A 21724-nucleotide genomic window follows, 5' to 3' on the forward strand; every position below is an offset into this window, starting at 1 on the left:
AGTATAAGGTTGGAACTGTCATATTATCGGTCGTAGTACACAACAAAGCAGTTGATTTATGATGTATATTTTTTAGTTATTTCACTCTCTGTATTTTACGTGGATTCTAAAGTTAGAAATTCGTTACGTAATACTTCTGTATAATATTTGCGTCATTTGATAACCACGTTGTTAGCCGCTTTATCTTCCAGTCCAAAAACAAATTTCTTTCCTAGTTCTTTCATTTTTTTTCTTATTCTACACATTAGAAGATAAGTGTCGAATGAATCATAGTTCTTTTTATGGGAATCAATTGTTATATCAATGAAAGTCACGAGTTTATTGATGAAATTGTCCAAGGATCTGTTATCTGCCTTTTCTCTTCTAACCCAGTGTTCAATGAATCTTTGATGGTGTTACAACACTCCTTCAAGTCAGTTTTAGTTGAGGACACAATTTGGGTCCTTTTTCAAAAACTTTATAATTTTTCGGTCTTCAACGATGTTAAGGTCTCCAGTAATGATATGGCTAAAATGACTATTTTAGCATTTTTCAGTCAATTTCTTGAAAACTAAATCAGGTAGGAAAAAAGTTTCAACTGATAAAACGAATCTTATGATTAGGCCTGCAAACGTTTGCAGTGGATTAAAACTGTCTGGGGACTCTTTATTTGCGTTATTGCCTTTGAAAGAAGAAATTATTTTTGCAGATTTCAATCCATATATTGTAAACTATGAGAGTTAGCAAAACCTTCAATTGATGAAATACTTTTTTAAGATAAAGCCTAAAATCTCTATAGATTCAAGTTGTTTGACGACTCCTTGTTAGAGTTATTGCCCTTGAAATGCGAAAAATGAGGTGTTCTGCAGTTTTCAGTTTATATCTTGAATTTAACGAGAATAGGTATGGTGTTTATGTCAAAGAGCAAACAACACCAGGATGAAACTGTAAGTGCAAGGCCACCCATTTGTCTTCAATGTACAACGAATAAACCTTCATACCACAGGGCAGGCTGTAACTGGCCCTAAAACATCATTATTCACAGGTACACTCACGTTGCATGACAATAAACCAAAGGTGAAAACGCAATATGATATACAGATGCCAGAAATTCCTGACTTGGGACAGGCGCAGAAATGCGGCGACGTTAAAGTATTTTGGCGTGATCACAGCCCAGTCGCCTTTAAGTCTTAAAAACTATTTAAAACTATGAAAATCTGAGGAAATAATCCTTTATGATTAGGCCTAAAATATACATTAGGTCAAGGTGCGGGACGACTTCTTGTTAGAGTTATTGCTCTTGAAAGACGAAACATTAACCAGGTGAGAGATTTAACCTCAAAGGAGCCTTTTGTTTAAATGTGTTCTTAGAAATCTATCTGTTCCACGAAATGTATAACCCTTTCATTTAAGCTGAGTTTTCACTGATGATGGTCAGAACATTTTAGCTACTGGACAATATAATTCAATTTATTTTATAAAATTGCACCAGAAGTTGACATTTTAATGCATTTTAAAAACAATAGAATAATTTAAGTAAAATTATGTGTCTTTTAGCTCTGATTGTTGTTCTCCAATGGTGAGCGTGAGTGTCTTGGATGTTGATGGGTTTTTATCACAGTGTAACTTGGATCTGTCGGATGGTAGACCTGTAATGCCTGTGAAAACCGAAGTCCAAGAAGTTGAAATCAAAAGTATCGATTCTTCGGTTTGTATTTTGAATGAATATGAATTAGTATCATGCTTCATTGATAAAAAGGGGGTTATAGAACAACAACAAAAACATAACATTACCCTCTGCCACTAGTTTTATTGACAATCGTAAAAGGTCAATTAAAAAGACGTCGTGATATTGTTATACAATTATGCAGCAAACTAAAACACTACGTTCATGTGATAGAAAGAGTAATCAAGGGAACCAAGCTTATAGCGGTAATCAAAAGAATGTAGTCCAGGGACAAAGACCAGACATGGAAAACAGACATACACAACAAAGAACATAAAGTAATTAAAATCATACATACAAAGTAACAAAAGCAAATGAGCAACTCGGACTCCACTAAAAACTGGGAGCATGGACCAGGTGCACCGGTAGGGTAAGCGTCCTCTGCTTTGTTAGAAACACCTGCCGAGTTGCACATAAAAAGTCAAGTCCGGGGTAGACGAAAGGAAAACTATGACACGTTGACCAAATCAGTTTTAATGGCGCAGATGGATACACGTAACGATCCACGAGTGATGACGAAGTACACAGATGTTTTTATTTCGTCTTGATTGAGAAAACAGTTACAGACTAGCATGAACCACCAGAAAACCTAGCCATTGGTCATTGATCCCAACTTTAAAAACAATTTTGTGTACTACTTCTTATGTAAAATGAAAAAAAAACGATAACATTACGATAATGGATATATTCTAACTTAATAACTTGATATCTTAAATACATATCGTTACAGTTGTTTTGATTTTTAATCTATGACTTATGCATTAATTGAACACGTTTGAATTTCTAGAATAATGATATCATTTGGATGATAATTATCATTGCTGTTGGAGGGTTGCTTCTCGTAGCAACAATAACATCAGTAATCATTGGAATGAGTAAAAGAAAGAAGCAAACTCTTACTATTACATATAAAAACGGAGGACATGAAATGGATAGGAAAAAGACACATTCGTTCGCATACAAGATTGTAAAATTAAAACAAAACGAGGAAGACATTCAAATAGATTCGGACAATTAAATGAAGCTATTTCATTTCAACAAATCATTCAATTGATATTTTGAGGATATTTATTTGAAATGTCCTGAGTGGTCATTCTTTTGTTGCAAAATTCAGCCATAATATTGAACGCAATAATTACTGTCATGTTTACCTGTTATAGGGAGTATGCAATCATTTGAAAAGTCAAGATATCTTTGTTTAGATTCCATGTCTGACCGGATTAGGAACCCAACGATCATGAAACTTTCATGAATTTTACTCACTTACAAGTGATGAGTTCCCCTGCGGAGCATGTTGATACTTCCGGGCACATGCTGTTGTAACTTCTGCGTTTTTTTTTTTTGTTTTTTTTGTTTTGTTTTTTGTTTGGTTATTTCAAACCATTAGTTATTATAAGTTTCAAAGAAAATGTTTACTGTTTCCCCTTTCCAGAAGCGTACAAATTCTATACTGTACGCTGCGCAGTTTAACACTAAATGTATGACAAAGTCTAATATTTAAAAGGTTTGGCCTCATACCATTCTACGTGTCGTTTGGTGATGTTTTGTGTAATCGTCATATACGAATTGTTCATCGTGTAAGAAATTTCACGCAATCTGACTCCGAATGCTGACTGTGGACTACAGTTGGTAAAAATACGGTGGTTGTATCGTAATAATTATAATACGTAACTTAATTAATTGTAATCGTATTCAATTGGATTTTTTTTATAGAACCGATCTTTTCGTCTGCATGAAGATGTATTCGATTTCTATAACAAAAAGTAGTTTAAGTATCATGTTATTGTCAGAGTTCGCAGTCCGACGTCGGAGTCTGATCGCATGAAGAATCTATTACTACTATTGGTGATAAACGAATTATTATAGAAAGGCAACAGTCTTATCTGAGAAAGATCATTTGGTTTTTTTTGTAGCTTTTCGATGATACGAAATAATACCCAGTTTGTCTTCATAACCTTGGCATGATCGAAGCACACGTTTATTTCCGATATATGTAGGGGATCGGTAACATAACTTTCTCTATATCGTTCTGTCAAAATTTGGAAGTAATTGTTTCAACTTGAAAAACGGAAGAACAGAATAGATCGAAAAGGAAAAGTCATGACTGAACTATACGGCAAACGCAATGACTTTTCATTCCGGTATGTCGGCTTTCCTTTCATCTGCGGCAAAATCATTCCAGTATTTGTGTATGGAGTGTTCATGTCACAATTCATACATTATAAATGCCGAAACTACACAGACTTTGATACCGTAATACATTTCAGACAATAAGGCTTTTGTTGTGTTGTTATAATGATACAGTCATCACTACAAAATATTTATGGTTGTTACCAAGACTTCGTGGATCGTTATGGTGTATCCATATGCGCCATGAAAACTGATTTGTTCAACATGTCATAGTTTTCCTTTCCTCTTTCGTCTACCCCCGGACTTTATTTTTTATGAGAAACTCGGCGGGTGTTTCTAGAAAAGCAGAGGACGCTTACCTTACCGGTGCACCTGGTCCATGCTCCCAGTTTTTAGTGCAGTCCGAGTTGCTCATTTGCTTTTGTTATTTTATATGCATTATTTTTGTTACTTCATGTTCTTTGTTGTGTATGTCTGTTTTCCATGTCTGGTCTTTGTCCCTTTGATTACATTCTTTTGATTACAGCTATAGCCTTGGTTCCCTTGATTACTCTTAACAAGCACAGGCCGCCTTCCTTTCCGGTTCAGCTAGTCCACGCTCCCAGAGTTTAGTGGAATCCGGATTGATCATTTACTTTTCTATGTGCTTGTTATTTAGTTATTATTATTCGTATTCGCTTGATTTTACTTTTTAATTACCATTCCAATTCTAGTGTCTTTGATTTTCCTTATCATTAAAAATCCTCTGTTTTCATGCAGAAGTGTGTGTAACGAGCTTACCTATAAATATGGTATCAGAACAATGTGATATTGCCACCAGCCTTACTCAATAGTTTTAAGGTCGCGTCGCGAACACGTTATTTTGTGGCAATATCAGCCCAATTACATGTTGTAAAACATACATTTGTAGTTTCCCTCTTGTTTTAAGCCGGCTTTGAATTAAATTGTATGCCTTTACAGTGGAATGTTGTCGCTAAATGCCCCCTTTCACCTGCCCTAAACGCTATCATTCCAGATCTTCCTTCCTACTATGTTATGACTGGATGTTGCCAGATAAATGTAATCATATCACAATCGACTTTATTCATTGTCTTGCCGTTATTAAGTATGAAATCAGTTAGTTCTTACAAAAATGATTTAACACAACAAGACTCATATAGTATTACATTTTAGGAATCATGACAATTATTTTGAACAATTGGCATCTATATGCATCCTCAGTAATTCATGTTATGTATATTTGTAAAGTTTTAACGATTTCTTTTTCTGCACTACTGATGATAAGCTGATAGAATATTTGTGTTGAAAAAATCAATACAGGAAAATATAAGACAGGCATCAGCCTCTGATCCGAGGGAAGATAAATTGTATTCCTTTAAAATTGCGAACAAGTCTCTTTCTAGGATTACCTTATTAAATCGACGTTTAAACTAATATTGGTAACCTCAAATCGACCTAAATTATAGGAACTTATAGGAGCCAGGACTAGTCTGTAACATATAAAGAATGCAAGACAATTAGTTTCTGCAAAAAAAGATGTGATTTTCTTAAAGCTTGGTATAATTTAAAGCTTTAATCTATTTTTTTTTTAAATGGCCATGTGAAGTTACCTTCAAGTGATTTTTTTTTCAATTTTTATATCAAAAATACGGAAGGGAACTAGTTACCTCATTAACCACTGTGAAATGTAAACTCTATACACTATGTACAGCAGCCGGTCCCTTACTACATAGAAATGGATTGTGGACAATAATAAATCAAGACTTTTAACAATATTTTTTACCTATGAACACTTAAATATTAGCGATGTCGTTCCAACAGTTTTAATCATTTTGAAATTCGTTCCCTTTCTTTTGAAAGACTGTTACAATTATTTAGTCGACACATTTATGCAAGCATGAAATCTATATCTGTGGCTTATTTTATTTTCCTCAAATAATATATTAATGATTTAAAAATGTCTGTTTTGTTTGCTTAGTTAAATTAATTATGTAAACTCTAAGGATAATATACAAACAATTTATTCTTAGCTTGACAAGATCTGCCGTTTAGTCAAAATGTATGGTAGTTTATTATTATATACTTTGTTTGCCCTTTTGCACCATAGTAATCTGTCAGTTACACTCAATGTGATATGATAATGGATTGACTTTTTCCTCTTATCCGTCCAATATACTTTTAAAAATTAATTTACACCATGGCACGTCACCTTTCGTACATTATTATCTCTCAAAAGTCAACAGACTATGACCCAGACCAAAAAGGCTATTTCCTATCAAGACAAAGCTGCATGCCGATTTTAAATCATACTCATGATAGGTATCAGAGATTTTAATCTATGGAAACTTAGAGGACTAATTCCCTAAAATGCAATACATCGTCACAAAAAAATAAGAAGATTCTTGAGCAAATTAAATAAAAAATCTTATATGCGCCTTTATCCATCGCCATGAAGTTGCATACCAAATTTAAAATAATTGCATGAAGGGTTGCTGAGAAAATTTTAAAATCCCGACTTAAAAACATTATACCTCGTTAACTTTCAAAAAAAAAAAGATTGTACACCTAGATAAAAAATATGTAGTTCTTGGTAGAGATTCCTCATACTTTGTAAGAAATAATTCCAAATCATATTTCAAATATACAGAAGAATATGTTGGAATCTTTAATCGACAACATATTTGTCCAGTGTGGTGGACGGCATTCCAATGGGAACAAATTGTGCTCCTCTACTTTCTGACCTATTCCTTCACTTTTATGAAGCTGACTTTACATCTGATCTGATCTGAAAGAATGAATATTGTTCAGCTAGATCCTTTAATCTCAGTTGCCGCTATATGGATGACGTATTATCTTTAAACAATCCTAACTTTGGGGATTTGATACATCGCATCTACCCCAGAAAACTTGAGATAGAGGATACTATAGACACTGTGAAGTCAGCCTCATATCTTAACCTACACTTAGAAATTGATGGTAAAGGAAAACTATTGACCAAACTTTACGACAAACGTGACTTTTCATTCAGAATTGTCAACTTTCCTTTCATCTGTGGCAACATCCCTTCAGCACCTGCGTATGGAATGTTCATATCACAACGCATAAGTTATACCAGAGCTTGCCGAAAATACGCAGACTTTTTGTATCGCGCTAGGCTTCTGGAGCAGGGTTATGTTGCTACAAGATTTAAGTCATCACTAAAAATGTTTTATGGTCGTCATCATGAACTCGTTGTGGTGTATCCATCTGCGCCATGAAAACTGATTTGTTCAACATGTCATAGTCTTCCTTTCCTCTTTCGTCTACCCCTGGACTTGACTTTTAATGAGAAACTCGGCGGGTGTTTCTAGAAAAGCAGAGGACGCTTACCCTACCGGTGCACCTGGTCCATGCTCGGAGTTTTTAGTGGAGTTCGAGTTGCTCATTTGCTTTTGTTACTTTGTATGTATGATTTTGGTTACTTTATGTTCTTTGTTGTGTGTCTGTTTTCCATGTCTGGTCTTTGTCCCTGGATTGCATTCTTTTGACTACCGCTATAATCTTGCTTCCCTTGAGTACTCTTAAAAATGATTGATATTTACCTATTTCTATACACCAAAATGCTTGCATTGGCCTCATTTTGATTAAATAATTAACAAGCAGCACTTTCTGCAAAAACTTAAAACGTTGTCATAGTTGTTTGTACTTTCTAATATTAATAGATTGTAAATTTTAAATAGATTCTCAAATTTATTTGAAAACTCGATAAACATTTACTTTTGATTGACATGCCTGTTAATGAATTATATATATAACCATAGGTTTGCTCATATACGATCTCATACAAGACCGTTCAATCATATACCATATTTGGCTGAAGCAGTGCATCAATACTATAACCGTAGAGTTCGTACATTAAAGAAAGCCGTATACATGTATCAATAGCTAGTAAAATGTAGAAAAAAGACAATCAGTCAGTATTTGACCTTTTTATTAGCTTTGTTACATGTGTAGTTTTCTGTAACACATTTTAAATTTGAAAATTTGAATGTGTTTCATGTAGTGAAATTACTTTTCAGCAATACTAAGTGTTACATGATAAAATCCAATATATTTAACATGAATTATTACTATAAAAGATTTTGACATTAGAGCAACAATAGAAAAAATATTGGTAAGTGAGTAGAACAATAATACATTTAGATACCACAATGAAATAAAGACATTTTTATTAATATTTTATTAATATTATTTTATATTTGATGTTCGGTTAGTACGTTTTATTTTCTTGTTGTTATTTTAGTTAACCATAACTTCAGCAGAAATGAAATTGTAGTCCCTAAAGGTAATATATGGCTATTGCTTTCGATAGTAATTTTGTCGTATTTAATGTCATTTTCAAAAAACAAATGCCGTTTATTCCTTATACCAAAAGGTCTGAATACTTATTTTTTTTTTTTTTTTTTTTTTTTGGTAGTGATTAAAATGGAGGTTTTCATCGTTCAAAGAATATGTTTACATGTATCTTGTCCAATCATGTTTCGTATTGTGTAGTTTTAATTGTACAACACCGTTCATTCAAAAAAACCATTCTGTACATAGAAACTAATACGGCATATCTAAAAGCAATTTTCGCTGTACCTGCATAAAGTTGTTTTTGGCAGATGCCACCCAAACTGTGGATTGTCACATCCAGTCTCTCATCGATAAAGTTGAAAACATTCAACTGGACGCCACAAGCAAGAATTGTATCTGGGGCTACAAAACTTACTTCAAACGATAGAATAAATAATGAAACTGCTTGGGAAAAAACTTTCCGTAAGACAAGAACGGCATAGATTACTATTACTTTAAAAGATTTTGATAAATAATAATACACAAGCACTACACGAGAAATGTGTTATCGTCCCTCCGGCAAAGTTTCAAACAATATTGTATTTGTTTGTAAAGCGCATTACCTTGCCTTATTAAGGGATTGGGCATTGATAGTAACATCCCTATGCTACATGCGAACGTGCTACTTTTGATAAAGATGAAATCCTAAACAACCACAAGTCATTCGTGCATTCTCTCAACATCGAAACAAAATGTAAGGTCTTACCTTACTTGTATTGGATTCCCAAACATCATAAGAATACAAAGAAAAGTATATAGCTGGGTCTTCATCTTGCTCCAAGAAGGAGATTTCTATTCATCTTACAAAGATATTGTCTACAGTGAAAGATGGAGAGCAAGATTATTTAATACCACGTACTCTCGTAGTTGCATTAATCATATGTGGATATTAAAAAAAATCTAAAAATTTACTTCAAAACATAAAATCCCGCAGTTTTTCGGAAGGCAGGTTTGCGCCATGCTTGAATTCCTCATTGATAACAAATTTGTCATATTCGGAGGAGATATTTTTCAACAACAAGTTTACATTCCAATGGACACTAACTGTACTCCTCTCCAGGCCGATTTGTTTTATATTCATACGAGTCTGAATTTTTTTCAAAACCTCGTAAAGAATAAAAATTTAAAAGATGGATGCTAAATCTTTTAACATTATATACAGATTTATTGATGACGTACTGTCAATCAACAACCTGCTTTTGGTAAATGGCTACCGTCAATATATCCACCAGAGCTCGAGATAAAGAAGACTACAGAAAAAGCCCGTTCTGCATCTTTTTTTGGATTTACATCTCGACTTTGACAACAGTGATCTTTTCAGCACTGAGAATTATAGTTAATTTAATTAATTAATTAATTAAAGGAACGACTTTAATTCTAATATAATAAAGTTTCCTTACCGGTGCAGCAATATTCCTTCATCTCCTGCGTATGGCGTTTATATTTCATAACTGATTCGTTACGCTAGAGAAAGAACTAACTAATCTGATTTCCTTGAACGCCATAGATATCTGCTTAACAGACTCCTGAAATGGGGGTATGAGGAAATGCGCCTTAAAAGGTCTCGTACAAAGTTCTTTTTAGGTATCAGTCCTTAGTTTCTTCAAAAACAATGAGTTATGATTGCTTTTTGTAAAATGTTCTTTGTGCTGATGTGACCGCTGATTTACATAGCAATAGCTTCAAATGATTTTTAATCACTACTGATATAGTCACGCTGCAATGGAAAAGGGAGATTTAGCGTGCTGAAGTGTCTGTACTTATTCAGGACCATTTCGGTACCAGCTGCTCCGGTGATGTAATATTTATTTTGTCTGAATTATTTTGGACTTTACTCGATTATAAATCGGATTAGTGTCCGGTAATTTTGTTGTTACCCTTATTGATTGGTGTGTATTACTTTTGATATTAGCACTAAGCTCTTCAAAAGATTTTTACATCCCATTTTCCTTGTTAGGCTACAATAACCCAAGTGCAAGAAAGAGGATTATCAGAAAAAAAGAGAGTTCATTAAATGCTGTTTCTAATAGATTATGTCATTGGTGTTTAAAAAATGATATCATCGTGGTAATTGTAGACTGTCATATGGAACATTTAACTACAAATAATTTTAATTTAAAATTACTGAATGACATTTTGTTTCTATTGATATGTCATAATTAGTTGCTGGTTTAGACTTCACATTTCGATATTTATGAAGTATGTCTTTGATACAATTTAGTTCTGTTGATGAGAGGTTTTTTCCTTGAAGCATGTGTACAACATCGGAATTTGCAATATTAATATGATTGATATTTTTGTATCTGAAAATTGTATGGATTTGTTGATAAGCTAATAACATTGTTGTCGTTAATATACCGTTAATAAAGTTTTTTAACATTATAATGTTTTAATTGAAATGAACTAGACTTGATAATTTATTCATGTGCTTAAGTTCTCTTGCTTTTAAAGCATAAATAAACCAATGACTTCTAAGGAAAGATACAATGGGAATTGACAGGTTAAAACATCATATGTTTTAGGTACTAATTATGCATTAGGCAGTAACGTGTCTTGTGTACGTTTGAAGTTGTGTTGAATTCAATTTCTATGAACTAGTTGGTTATGCAATCCATGAATTAGTTGGATATGTTAAAGATGGGTCTTAAAGGCCAAATACATTGTGTATTTTTATTTGTGTCGGTGACATTGATAGAGGGTAAGAACATTTTATTTCACACATTCACAAAACGTATTGTTAACGTGTCACTTGTGTCTGTACATCTATGTTACCCTGCATTACCTAACAAAACAGTAGAGTTAAATTATCTACTTTTCAACTTGAGATGGGATAACACATCTAAAAAGAGTGATATCATTAATTACATTTGCAACTTTAGAAATTATTTTGATAAGTTAATTGTAAGTCATAAGTGTTTTTATTATTATTATTATTACTATCATTATTAAACAACATAGTAAGTCCAACTAAACTAACAAATTGAAATACCTCGTACAAGCGGTACGTTTTGAAATAAACATTTATGTTGTCATGATATGTAACACTTGTTCGAAGTGTTCGATGCGGCATGACGTCGAAGCATTATCACATATCTTCACTTGCAGTACGTAAATCTCAGGAAAACGTGTTGCCTTTCATGTAAAATGGACCAATGACGTCTATTCCTAATGCAGTTATGCAGCGACGGTGGACCAGGCGCTTTGTAAGGTTAAGTAGAAACTTTTCTACAAGTAATACATTATTCCGGGTTGCTCATTTTACTCTTGTTTCTTTGTGTGTGTATTCCTCCGGTTATTTCATATTCTTTGTTATGAATGTCAGATTTTCCTGTCTGTTTTGTCTTTAAAGTATGTTCTTATGATTTTCGCTCGAATCTGCTCTTTTGTAGAACGTTGTTAGCATCTTGCCGTTTGTGTCTTATTCTATATTTTTGAAGTGCCATAAGAATAGCCAATAATGCTCCTTATTTGTTTAACGGTCATGAACGTTTGCTTTGATAATGGGTGCTTACTTGGTAGGAGTATTGGTTATTCGTTTCGCTATTAATGGCACATTCTGTATTTTTCTACCACAACGAAAGATGTAATTTTTTATTATTACACTTCAATGTGCCGATTTCGGTAGCGTGCCGAAACATTAGAAATATAATTTTGCCTGTTTTCCAACAAAGAAGGACAACGTCGTGAAGGAAATCAGAGTACAAAGTAGACCACAACGACATTTCTAAGTATTTGCCTTTAAAACATTTTCTATTAGTTCAGTTTCAAATGCTAAAACTCAAATAAGATTAAAGTTTCCTTACAAATGACATGTATTAGCGGAATTTTCTCCAAATAAAGACTACTAAAACTTCCAACAATTCAAATGAAATAGTAAAGGAAAGAATTTAACTTTCCTCATTTTCGTCTGTATTAAATAAAATGATCAGAAATTTAAAATGTAACATTACAACCAAAACTACGCATTTTTCAAGGGAAATATGTCTACAGGAACAAAGATTAACTATAAAAAATGAAAAGTACACATCTGAAATTTCCCGTTTTTCATCATCAGGCTCCCATTTCAAATTAAGGATTAGCTTAAGTTTACTTTGTTATTGTACTTTTATAGCAAATTCTTCCTTATTATTTTATTGTATTTGTTTTGTTTTTGTTCGTATTTTGTTTGTTTGTTTGTTTTGTTTCGTTTTTTTTGGTAATTTTGGTTTGTTTTTTTTTTTTTGGGTGGGGGATTACAGAAATAATGGATATTTGTAACGCCATCACTGTTTTGAGAAGAAAAATAAAAGGATTCAAGTCTTTAATCCTATATATTTCTACTATAACTTTTTTCTTTCATAAACTGTCTCCCTCTCTGAACATTTACTATTTAAACGCACCTCTGAAGTGAGTTTTATAGTCTTATTATGATACATACAAAAAAATAGTTAGTTTAACTATTGTTGTGTGCTTTCGAAGATCGTGGTCTTCAGGGTCGGCATAATGTACACATAATAGCTCATTTGAAATTTTACATATACACAAACATTTTGAAAAAAAACTTTCAGCTGGTAACTTGACTTTAAGTGTATTATGCGTTTAATTCACATGGTATTTAAGTATGATACGTTGGTAACCTGATGATTAAAGGGAAAATTAATATATGAAAAACTCCCCATAATTCAACAACATTTAAAAATAAAAAAAATCTGCGCTGGCATGAAACATGATCATATTTATATTTCAGGTTCACAGTTTGTATATGTGGAGACGCCGCCTTTTGATACTCTCAAATTAACATTTTCCCTTTAATCCTCATGTTTTCTCGTCAAATCTTCAATTTCAATTTAACTGGTTGAAATTTTACTTGCAAAAGGATTGGAGGAAATTTTCAAGTTGAAATTCTTTATTAAACCAGACCCATTTGTTTAGTATATTTTTTATATATTTGAAGATTCTATGACTTTTTGTTTCTAACCATTTATGTATTTTTAGTCCTTGCAGATAATTAATGTCAATTGGTACGATCAGATCGCCTTTTTCGCGATTTTAAACGATTTATGTGTAACAATATGACCTGAAATTAATTCTAACAGTATTTCATCAAAGTAGCATACATCAAAATCTCACTTAAATGGTAATGGTCACGTGCAACTTGAAATTATTTGTGTCGCCTAAACTGGATGAAAACTTTCAAAATAATGAAGCTTAAAGAAGGGGAAAATGCAGATAAATTCAATAACATGCATGTATATATGAGTTAGATAAATTATCATAATCTTTTTCATTCTGCATATTAAATCGTGTTTGCAACCAGTCTATCCCCACTCCCCGAACGAGGATTGCATTCGAAGTACGATTTCGCGCAGTTTATATGTTTTTGACAAAAGCACATTTTACTGTCAACATGAGGAGAATATATTCAAGCAAACTAAACAAACAATAGTATTTAAGATTAGCATTTTACTTTGAAACACATGGCATGACTATCGGGAAAACTATAATTGTGAGTTCGCATATCAGATATTTCCTTTGAACGTCTGTGTGAGTTTTCTCTGCCGTCAATTGACATCTTCTTTTTTGTATTTCAATATATGCTTATCTACAGCCCAATAAAAAGGATGTTCGTTTTCGTAAAGTTATATATGAAATTATGAAAATAAATTTAGAAAAAAAAATCACAAATTCCGTTAGCTGCCACGAACTAAACACCACTTTCCTGCTCTACATTGTAGTACGACTGTTTAATGGATTAAGCTACAAACATTACATCAAAAGTCAGTGGAGAGTACCTATATTTAAATATAATTCACGTACGAGCGAAAAGAGCTTTAAGTACCAATTGGAATAAAATTTAAACATTGCCAGTTATAGAGGTATTCCATGGTGCAAAAAATACCTAGGTTTTTTTACCTGCTAGAAGCACTACCTATCTGATTTTATGAAGACTGTTAATTAATATGATAGAATTCGGACAAAGTGATTAAAATATCAAGTACAGGGAAACGAACTGTATGTATGTGTATTATGCGTAATAAATACTGAATATTACATGTCAAAATCTGTATCACATGCTGTATCAACCTGAGACTTCTATATCATCCCAAGGGCCACCAGCCCGCAGATTGAAATAGGTCGAGGGTTGATAAAGCATGTGATACAGATTTTAACATGTCATGTTCACTATATCATATATTTTTAACATACTTCAAGTATAGTCTGTGAAGGGGTATGATATAAGGTATGCGATATAGGTCTAGGGGTGTGATATAGGGTATGCGATATAGGGTATACGATATCGGGTTTAAACAAACACTTATAATGCATTTACAAAAAAGTTTTTATTTTTATCGAAATATATGATATATATGTATATATTTACTAAAAGCAGTCTATTCCTTCACATAATGAAATGCATGCTACATATTACCAGGTGTGAATTAAATGTATATAAAATTATCCATGATATATGGTATTGTGTATCTATAATTTTTGGTTGCATGGCAACGATGACAATCTTTGCCTATGTCAATTGACGAATACAAAGCTGGGAGTGTCTGTTATACGACAGGTTTGGGCTTCTATTTCGATATCTTTGGTTTTGAATATTCTTTGTGTACAATTATTTTTTTAGGATTTATTTCTTCCTATGCTGCTGAAAGAGATTACTCCTTTAAAAAAAATTGCAATAACTGTTGGGCATGTATTTTGTTTAGACGGTGAATAGATAGGTAATTCCATATTGCCTTTGTTATGAATTGTTGATCCGTCATATTGATACAGCCACCTCGACTCATAAGACTAACCTCAAACCTAGATCAGGGATAATATGAGATAACATATTTGGAGGTGTAACATGTAAGTGGTCGAGCATGATTATGCATATTTATTTTATCATGCCTTTTACATTTCACATCAACTACGTTTTTTCATAATTTAAAGAACTAGACCTAGGGTACGGAACATAACTCATGAAATCAGTGATATGTTTGTATCATATTCAATTTCACTAAAGCCTCTCAAGCTTTTGTTTGAAGCAAAATAAAATGAATCCAATTAGGTGCTTACGTAGGATTGATGTAAAATCCTGAATACAAACGTTTGAGTGATTTTAAGAGTTGTGTCCCTTACCCTAGGTCTACTTCCTTAACATAACTTTAAGAAGTGGGCTACGAACAGACGAACATTTTGTTTTTGTCAAAGATACGAGACTAGTAAAGATCCTTAATCGGTATGATATGTTAAATTTCCGCCAGACTGAAATCGGTCCATTGTTAAATTCGTATCGATTATCGTTATGAGGACTCTGTCTTCTATTAATAAACATGTAGTGGTGGTATGGAATGTAGATGTGTATTTTCTAGGTTCTTTAAAATCACATTTTCACTGCAAAACAAAAACATGTTTTATTCCTTCAAATTACCGGACGGACTAGCCATCTAACCCTTTTATATAATTCTGTAAGGAGAACCATATAACAGATGAACCATTTGTGGTATTCGCAACTTATGAAATAAGTATCATAGTAGTTTCATTAAGATAGATCATGCCTTAATATAAGATATACTAATGCTAAGATGGCTTATTCGGATGTATGTTGAATTATGGAATTATATAATATCTTATATGAATTCAACGTATATATTATATAAGATATCAGCTTTTTCATATGATATGTCACATGTCTTGAATTAAGTATTGAGAGATCAATGAGATGCATTCACCATATCCATTTTCCTTATATTTATCTCATAGGTGAATCTATATTATTAATATAATTAATTTAACGTATATAAACATATGAAATATCCTAAAATAAGTATAACTGTAAAAACAGTTTGCCATACGACGTCATGATATCGCTAAAAACATTGCAAATCATTGTTTGACATTTTAGTATAATACATATGTCTTGCTGCGAGCGATTTTATTATGGGCTGACAAGTAGCATGCATGAACATTAAATTTGGATTACAAGTGATTAAATATCAACCAGTATAAGAATCATATTTGATAGTTACATTCATAATAAAAGTTTGTTCAAGTTGAATTAACCACGACGTAATTGAAATACCGTGGTAAAGGACATGAAAAGGAAATAGTCCGGTTTAAGGAACGATTTAAGTTAATGTGCTATAGTGATATAGGTTCATGGTTCCGGTTAACGGATTTAAACGGCGTAAAACAGCTTTTCAATTTAAAATCAAGTGGGTTTATGATATAGCAGGAAACAAAGAGTACAATAACCCTTGAATCAATAGACATTCACAAGTTAATTTTTTTTTATTTCATTTAAATATCAAGTACACAAGCATGCCGTTTTAATGTTATGTTTACGATGTTAATTGCGTTTTTCTTATAGCCTTACAAAACTTTAATTGTAAAAAAATAAGAGAAAAGATCTTTGATGCATACGTTGTTGGCTAAGTGTCCATTTATTTGATAAATGTTAAGAAAGGTAAGTACCTTATAATTTCATATTTATATTGACACTGTACAGTCTTATAGTATAACTATTTTTTCGAACTTCTATAAATATTTACTTAAAATTCATTAAATTTTTAAATGCGCATACGTGTCACCAAAACAAATTTTGTTGTGTTTATTGTAATGCAAAGTATATATATTGCTGAAAGGCATATTATATGTCATTCTTCAATCACTCCTGGATGGAATGTAATATAACTCATGTTCTTACTAGATTTAAGATGGATAATGGTGGTGCGATGGATAAACCAGAGTTAGTGCATTTTTACCCTGAGCAAGTAAGAAAACAAATAGTGGAAATATTGAAAACCGGTAATGTTAAGAAAGAGTATCTTATCAACGAGCACATGCTGTGTTATTTAGAAGTATGCTCGATGTCTCAACCGTTGAAAAATGCTTGCGAAGAGTTACTGGTTGAAACCTTGAACAATTATAACTGCATTGATGCCTTAGAGATCGGGGAAAAATACGCTTTGATGCACCTCAAAGACTTAGCACTGAATGTCATTGGAGATAATCTAAGTACTGTAAAAGATTCCGATGCGTTCGTGTTAATTCAGTTTAAGCATATGGAAGAGCTGTGTAAAAGAGAAAAGGTAGCAAAACATGAAGACATATACTTGGCTTTAGAAAAATGGCTCCATTGGAATTCTTCAAAAAGAACAGACGCGTATCAAAGTCTTCTGCAAATAATTACAAGAAATAGAACAAAAGAGCTGAACTCAAAGAATGAAACAAATGAAAGTTTTAGAATATACCATGCGCTACTCTTAACTTCTGGTTTCCATAAACATTGGGTTACTTCCATTGTGTTTGGCAGCAAAGGAGAGTTTGTCTGCAACCGAAAACTTTTTCAGAGCACTGATATTAAAGATGGATTTTCTGCTGTGTGTGTACAAAAAGATCACACAGAAGCCCCCTATATTTATATTGTCTCTGGGAAGCATGTTATCCGTTATGACCCGATTCTCAATCGTCACGAATCGTGTCATTCCTTAACCCATTCTCGTTCTGGTGCATCCCTTGTTTCCATTGGGGATCATATTTACGTGCTTGGTGGCAGTCATGGGAACCAGAAAGTACTCGAAGTAGAAGAACTTGACGCGAAGCATCAGAAAAATGTTCTCCACATTAAGAAATCATGGAAAGTTGTAGTGAATTTACCGGAGGAAGTTAATCTTAACAATGCAGCATGCATCTCATATGAAGACAAAATATACATAATCGGAGATATATTAATTAATAATGATGTTAAAACAGGAATATTGAGCTTTCAACCAGAAGAAAAACAATTCAAAGTAGTTTGCCAACTTCCGCAGAGGTTTGACAATTGCAAAGCTGTGGTTCATGGTTGCTGTATATTTATTGCTGCGAGTAATAACGAAAGGGCATTGTTTAAGTTTGATATACTGTCAGGCACTTTTGTTTTGTGCTCAAATCATCCTGTTATTTTTTTCAATTTCGAAATGTTTGCTTCGGAAAATTTTATTTACGTTGTTAATTATCGAGAAAATCAGCCGGAGTCAGAAAAACCAAATTTGTTAAAATATGATCCAGAGACCAATTTTTGGACAAGCGGGATATGTGATAGTTGTCCCTGTAATATGCCAATATATGGGTGTTGTAACGTTAAAATTCCCTCGGACACAAATGTGATGCCATTTGATGGAGTTTAATATTTACTAGTATGACATTGGTGTAGCATTCATTCATCTATTTTCAAATGTTTAAGAAGATAAATTCATACAACACTCACTCAAAATTTCTCTAAGAAAACTAGGTACTTTTATATGAACGCATTAAAGATATTTTTATGCACATAACAAATGTTAGTTAAATCATCTGCGAAAAGATTATCACGTTTGTGTGAAGAAGGTGAGTAGAGTGGAAATTAAGAACAGCTGTTCAATAAAGAAAACTCAAACATCTTGTTAAATATAAGGTAAAAAGAATACATAATGCGATAAACATTCCATATTACTCGTTAACAATTACTCACACAACCTCGAATTTGGTACATAACATGCTATAACAAAACTATTAGTAAAGTACTACATCAGGAAGTTTAGCGTAGTGCAAAGTAGTTAGTATCTAATGAGAAAGCCCTGGAAACTATCTAACGTCTGTTGACACAAACAAAATGAAAAATTTAATACTAAAATGAATCATTGTATTTATTGTTGTATTCAGAGAAATAAAAATACAAAAACTGCATACTGCAACTCAGAAACAGCGCAATTATATCAGCTCGATTTTATCAAATCATGATCTTTTTTTTTAAATTTATGCTTCTTGTTTTATTGTTTTAATATCGTTCCTAAGAGAATTTCATCTACCACAATATGCATTTATTAATAAAACCGGAAGTGAACAGCGTAATTTGAACAATTTAATAGAAGTTCTGGTTTTAAAAGATTTTTCATTGAGTACGCAGAAAATTGATGCAAATTTTCATGACTTAAAATAATATGTAACCCCGACACATCTCTTGGCACATGGGGATTTAACAACATTTGTATAGTGTTTTCTTTATCAAATACGGTATATATGTCCTACAATCAGTGATTAAAATAGCTTAAACGTCTTTTAATGCAAATTTGTCAACTGATTAAATGTATCCAGTATACCTTCAAAGTGTCCAGCTAATTTGGAAGTATTAAAGGTTAATCAATTGAAACAGGAGAAGTCGCATTTCAAGCAACATTTTAATGTTTAAAAAACAGCGGAGAGATTAAGTCTTGTTTTTGGTTATGCAGGTAAAGAATACTATGTTTGGACAAAACAGTTAGCTGGTGTTTCATTACATATTATATAATCAAGGAAAAAGACTGCAAATTATTCAACAGACTTTTGAAAAAGTTTTGGATAGACGTACAGGCATAATCTATAAGTATAGATCACTTCGTCTATAGGGAACTTTAAACAATCCTTAGTGCATATCTAACACCCCCCTCCACTGATGGACATGATTTGTAACTAGTATAATGAACAATGAAACAGGTGGAAATTTCTATGACCACCTCTGGTGCTTGAAACCATGTGATTAATTTATTTAATATGTATATCATTTTTGTAACAAATGGTATTTTTCCATTTGACTGATGCCAAACTTTACGCATGTATATGGCGATTTACCGTTTATTAACATCTGTCGAAATATGGTGTACTCAAACCCAAACGACGGAACGGGTAGGAAATGCGAGGCTCCGCCGAGCTATTTCCCCCGTTCCAAGCCGAATACACATATCTTCAATAATTTTCGACAATGTACCTATATTGTTTTTATCCTGTTATATTAATAGTTTTGTGCTTGTGTACATTTTTAAAATAAAATTTTAAAATGCATATCCCCTGAGGAGCCCCGATCGTTAAACCGGAAGAAAAAAATTAATACGCATGGCGCATGACTCAGTAAACATTAAAATTCAATCCGCACTATATAATCCGTCAAAGCTGTTTGAAGAAAATAAGCAATGTATCAAAATTTATTTAATTCCAAGAGATAAATAAGTAAAATGAACAATAAATACAAATTTTGAATGTTGTAAAGTCGATTTTAATAACATTAAAGGTTTAAATTTCGCGCGGAAGGTGGAAGTTTCTGTTTCTGTTTAGTATATGGCAGTAGATTTCAGGGGTGAAATTTGTGCACTAGTTTCTTTGGGATTTGAAATATTTGTTTGAGATTTTGGAAGAAGAGGAGGCAGTTGTATGGATAGATCTATAATGTAGTGTTCCTCTGATTCGTTATCTTGGGGTTTAGGCAGTAATAAATCCAAGACCATAACAGTTTCCTGGTCATTTGTCTCTTCAAGAGTTTTATCATATTGTCATGCTTCAATTTCTTTAAGTGGGGACCAGTTTATGTTAAATTGTGACGGATACTCTGGCTCCGAGTCCGACATGACTGAAATGACAGGGGAAATCGTCTGCAAACTGATAATGAATCAAATCTGAACGAGATTTGGGATTTGCCATATATATATGACGGTGAAAAAAATACAAACAAAGTCATTATTTGGTTTACATAAAATCTTTTTTATTTCATTCAGCTAAAAAAAGTGAAAACGAAACAAAACAGCGAAAAAAAGATTAACCGGATATGCAATCCCAATTTTTTATATCGTATCTATGGTGGCGGCCATGATTAATTTATGCATACCAGAAAAAGTAGTTCCGCCGATCACGTGAGTGGAAGGAGCCAGAAAGTCGATAACCTGCTAATGTACGGATACAGCAAAAAAAGTAACCGTATACCTTTATTCGTTTAACAAATAACCTCATTGCAGGATAAATCAAAATATTTTGTACCCAGTACAAAAATAAGCAAAAAATAAATTTACATAGACATTAACTTTGGAAAGGTAATTTTGATGATACAAACAGAAATCAAAACAAAATATTCGCTAAATAAGAAAAAGTTATAAACTGTATTTTAAGTCCTATATTGTCTTTTTTTTTAAAGCAGACCAAAAAGCAAAGACAATAGTTGTTAAGGCTTTACCAATTATATGGCCAGGTCGGATCAAGCGAAAATTGATGATTAAATCAAGGCCAACCTCAGGCCAAGCTATGGGGCCTGGCCGTGTTTTAGAGTATGTCTCAAAATAAATTATATCATTATGTCACTTGTATGTAAATACCTACGTTTACCCTACTTTATTTTATTTACGTTGGATTATTGAATGAAAAAAAAAATGATACAGATTGCGCTATAGATGAAGAACAAGAGATATATTTGCATATGTGAAAATATCACAAACATTTTAAATATTTGACCAAAAAAAAATAACAGAATCTGGTATAAAAATTAAAAATAACAAATCAATTCATGCATTGCCGTGAGTTGTAAAATATATTATAAATGTGTTGTGTGATTTTCCATTACGTATTTTGTGGTTAATCCATGCAGTTGCTTATGTTTTGTTTTTGGTTTGTTTTACTCTCACATTAGTTGATTAAAATACATCGACCGAAATATAGTGACGTATTTTTGTAAAATTACAGAAAAATATAATACCATCCATAATCATACATTTAATCGGATCA

At 32.6% G+C, this 21724-nt stretch overlaps 2 protein-coding genes across 14 annotated transcripts in view; both read left to right on the top strand.

Moving 5' to 3' along the window:
- LOC148613526 (von Willebrand factor A domain-containing protein 7-like) overlaps positions 1–10591 on the top strand; it is a 37251-nt gene extending 26660 nt beyond the window's left edge. For 3 of the 13 annotated variants that reach the window (XM_088586882.1, XM_088586875.1, XM_088586874.1), the window contains 2 exons: positions 1537–1687; positions 2493–2892. In XM_088586882.1, the coding sequence (XP_088443008.1) occupies positions 1537–1687; positions 2493–2723 (382 nt within the window). In that variant the 3' untranslated portion in view covers positions 2724–2892. Of the gene's footprint in view, positions 1–1024; positions 1303–1536; positions 1688–2492; positions 2893–3618; positions 5894–8117; positions 8160–8478 lie in introns of those variants that run through there. The other 10 variants (XM_088586877.1, XM_088586880.1, XM_088586876.1 and 7 more) reach the window with 6 other exon arrangements.
- LOC148613527 (kelch-like protein 25) lies at positions 3863–20634 on the top strand. Its single transcript, XM_088586889.1, has 3 exons — positions 3863–3991; positions 15842–16646; positions 16890–20634. Exon 3 carries the CDS (start codon positions 16897–16899, stop codon positions 18349–18351), a length of 1455 nt encoding a protein of 484 aa, XP_088443015.1. The 5' UTR covers positions 3863–3991; positions 15842–16646; positions 16890–16896; the 3' UTR covers positions 18352–20634.
- The last annotated feature ends 1090 nt before the right edge of the window (positions 20635–21724 follow it).

Source organism: Perna viridis, chromosome 6, assembly GCF_037379345.1.
Source record: "Perna viridis isolate PV_CMFRI_1.1 ecotype Kerala chromosome 6, ASM3737934v1, whole genome shotgun sequence".
Classification (NCBI taxonomy): Eukaryota; Metazoa; Mollusca; class Bivalvia; order Mytilida; family Mytilidae; genus Perna; species Perna viridis.

What these genes read in the sequence shown, in the direction of transcription:
- LOC148613527 (XM_088586889.1), top strand. Translation starts at nt 16,897, where the DNA reads ATGGATAATGGTGGTGCGATGGATAAACCAGAGTTAGTGCATTTTTAC.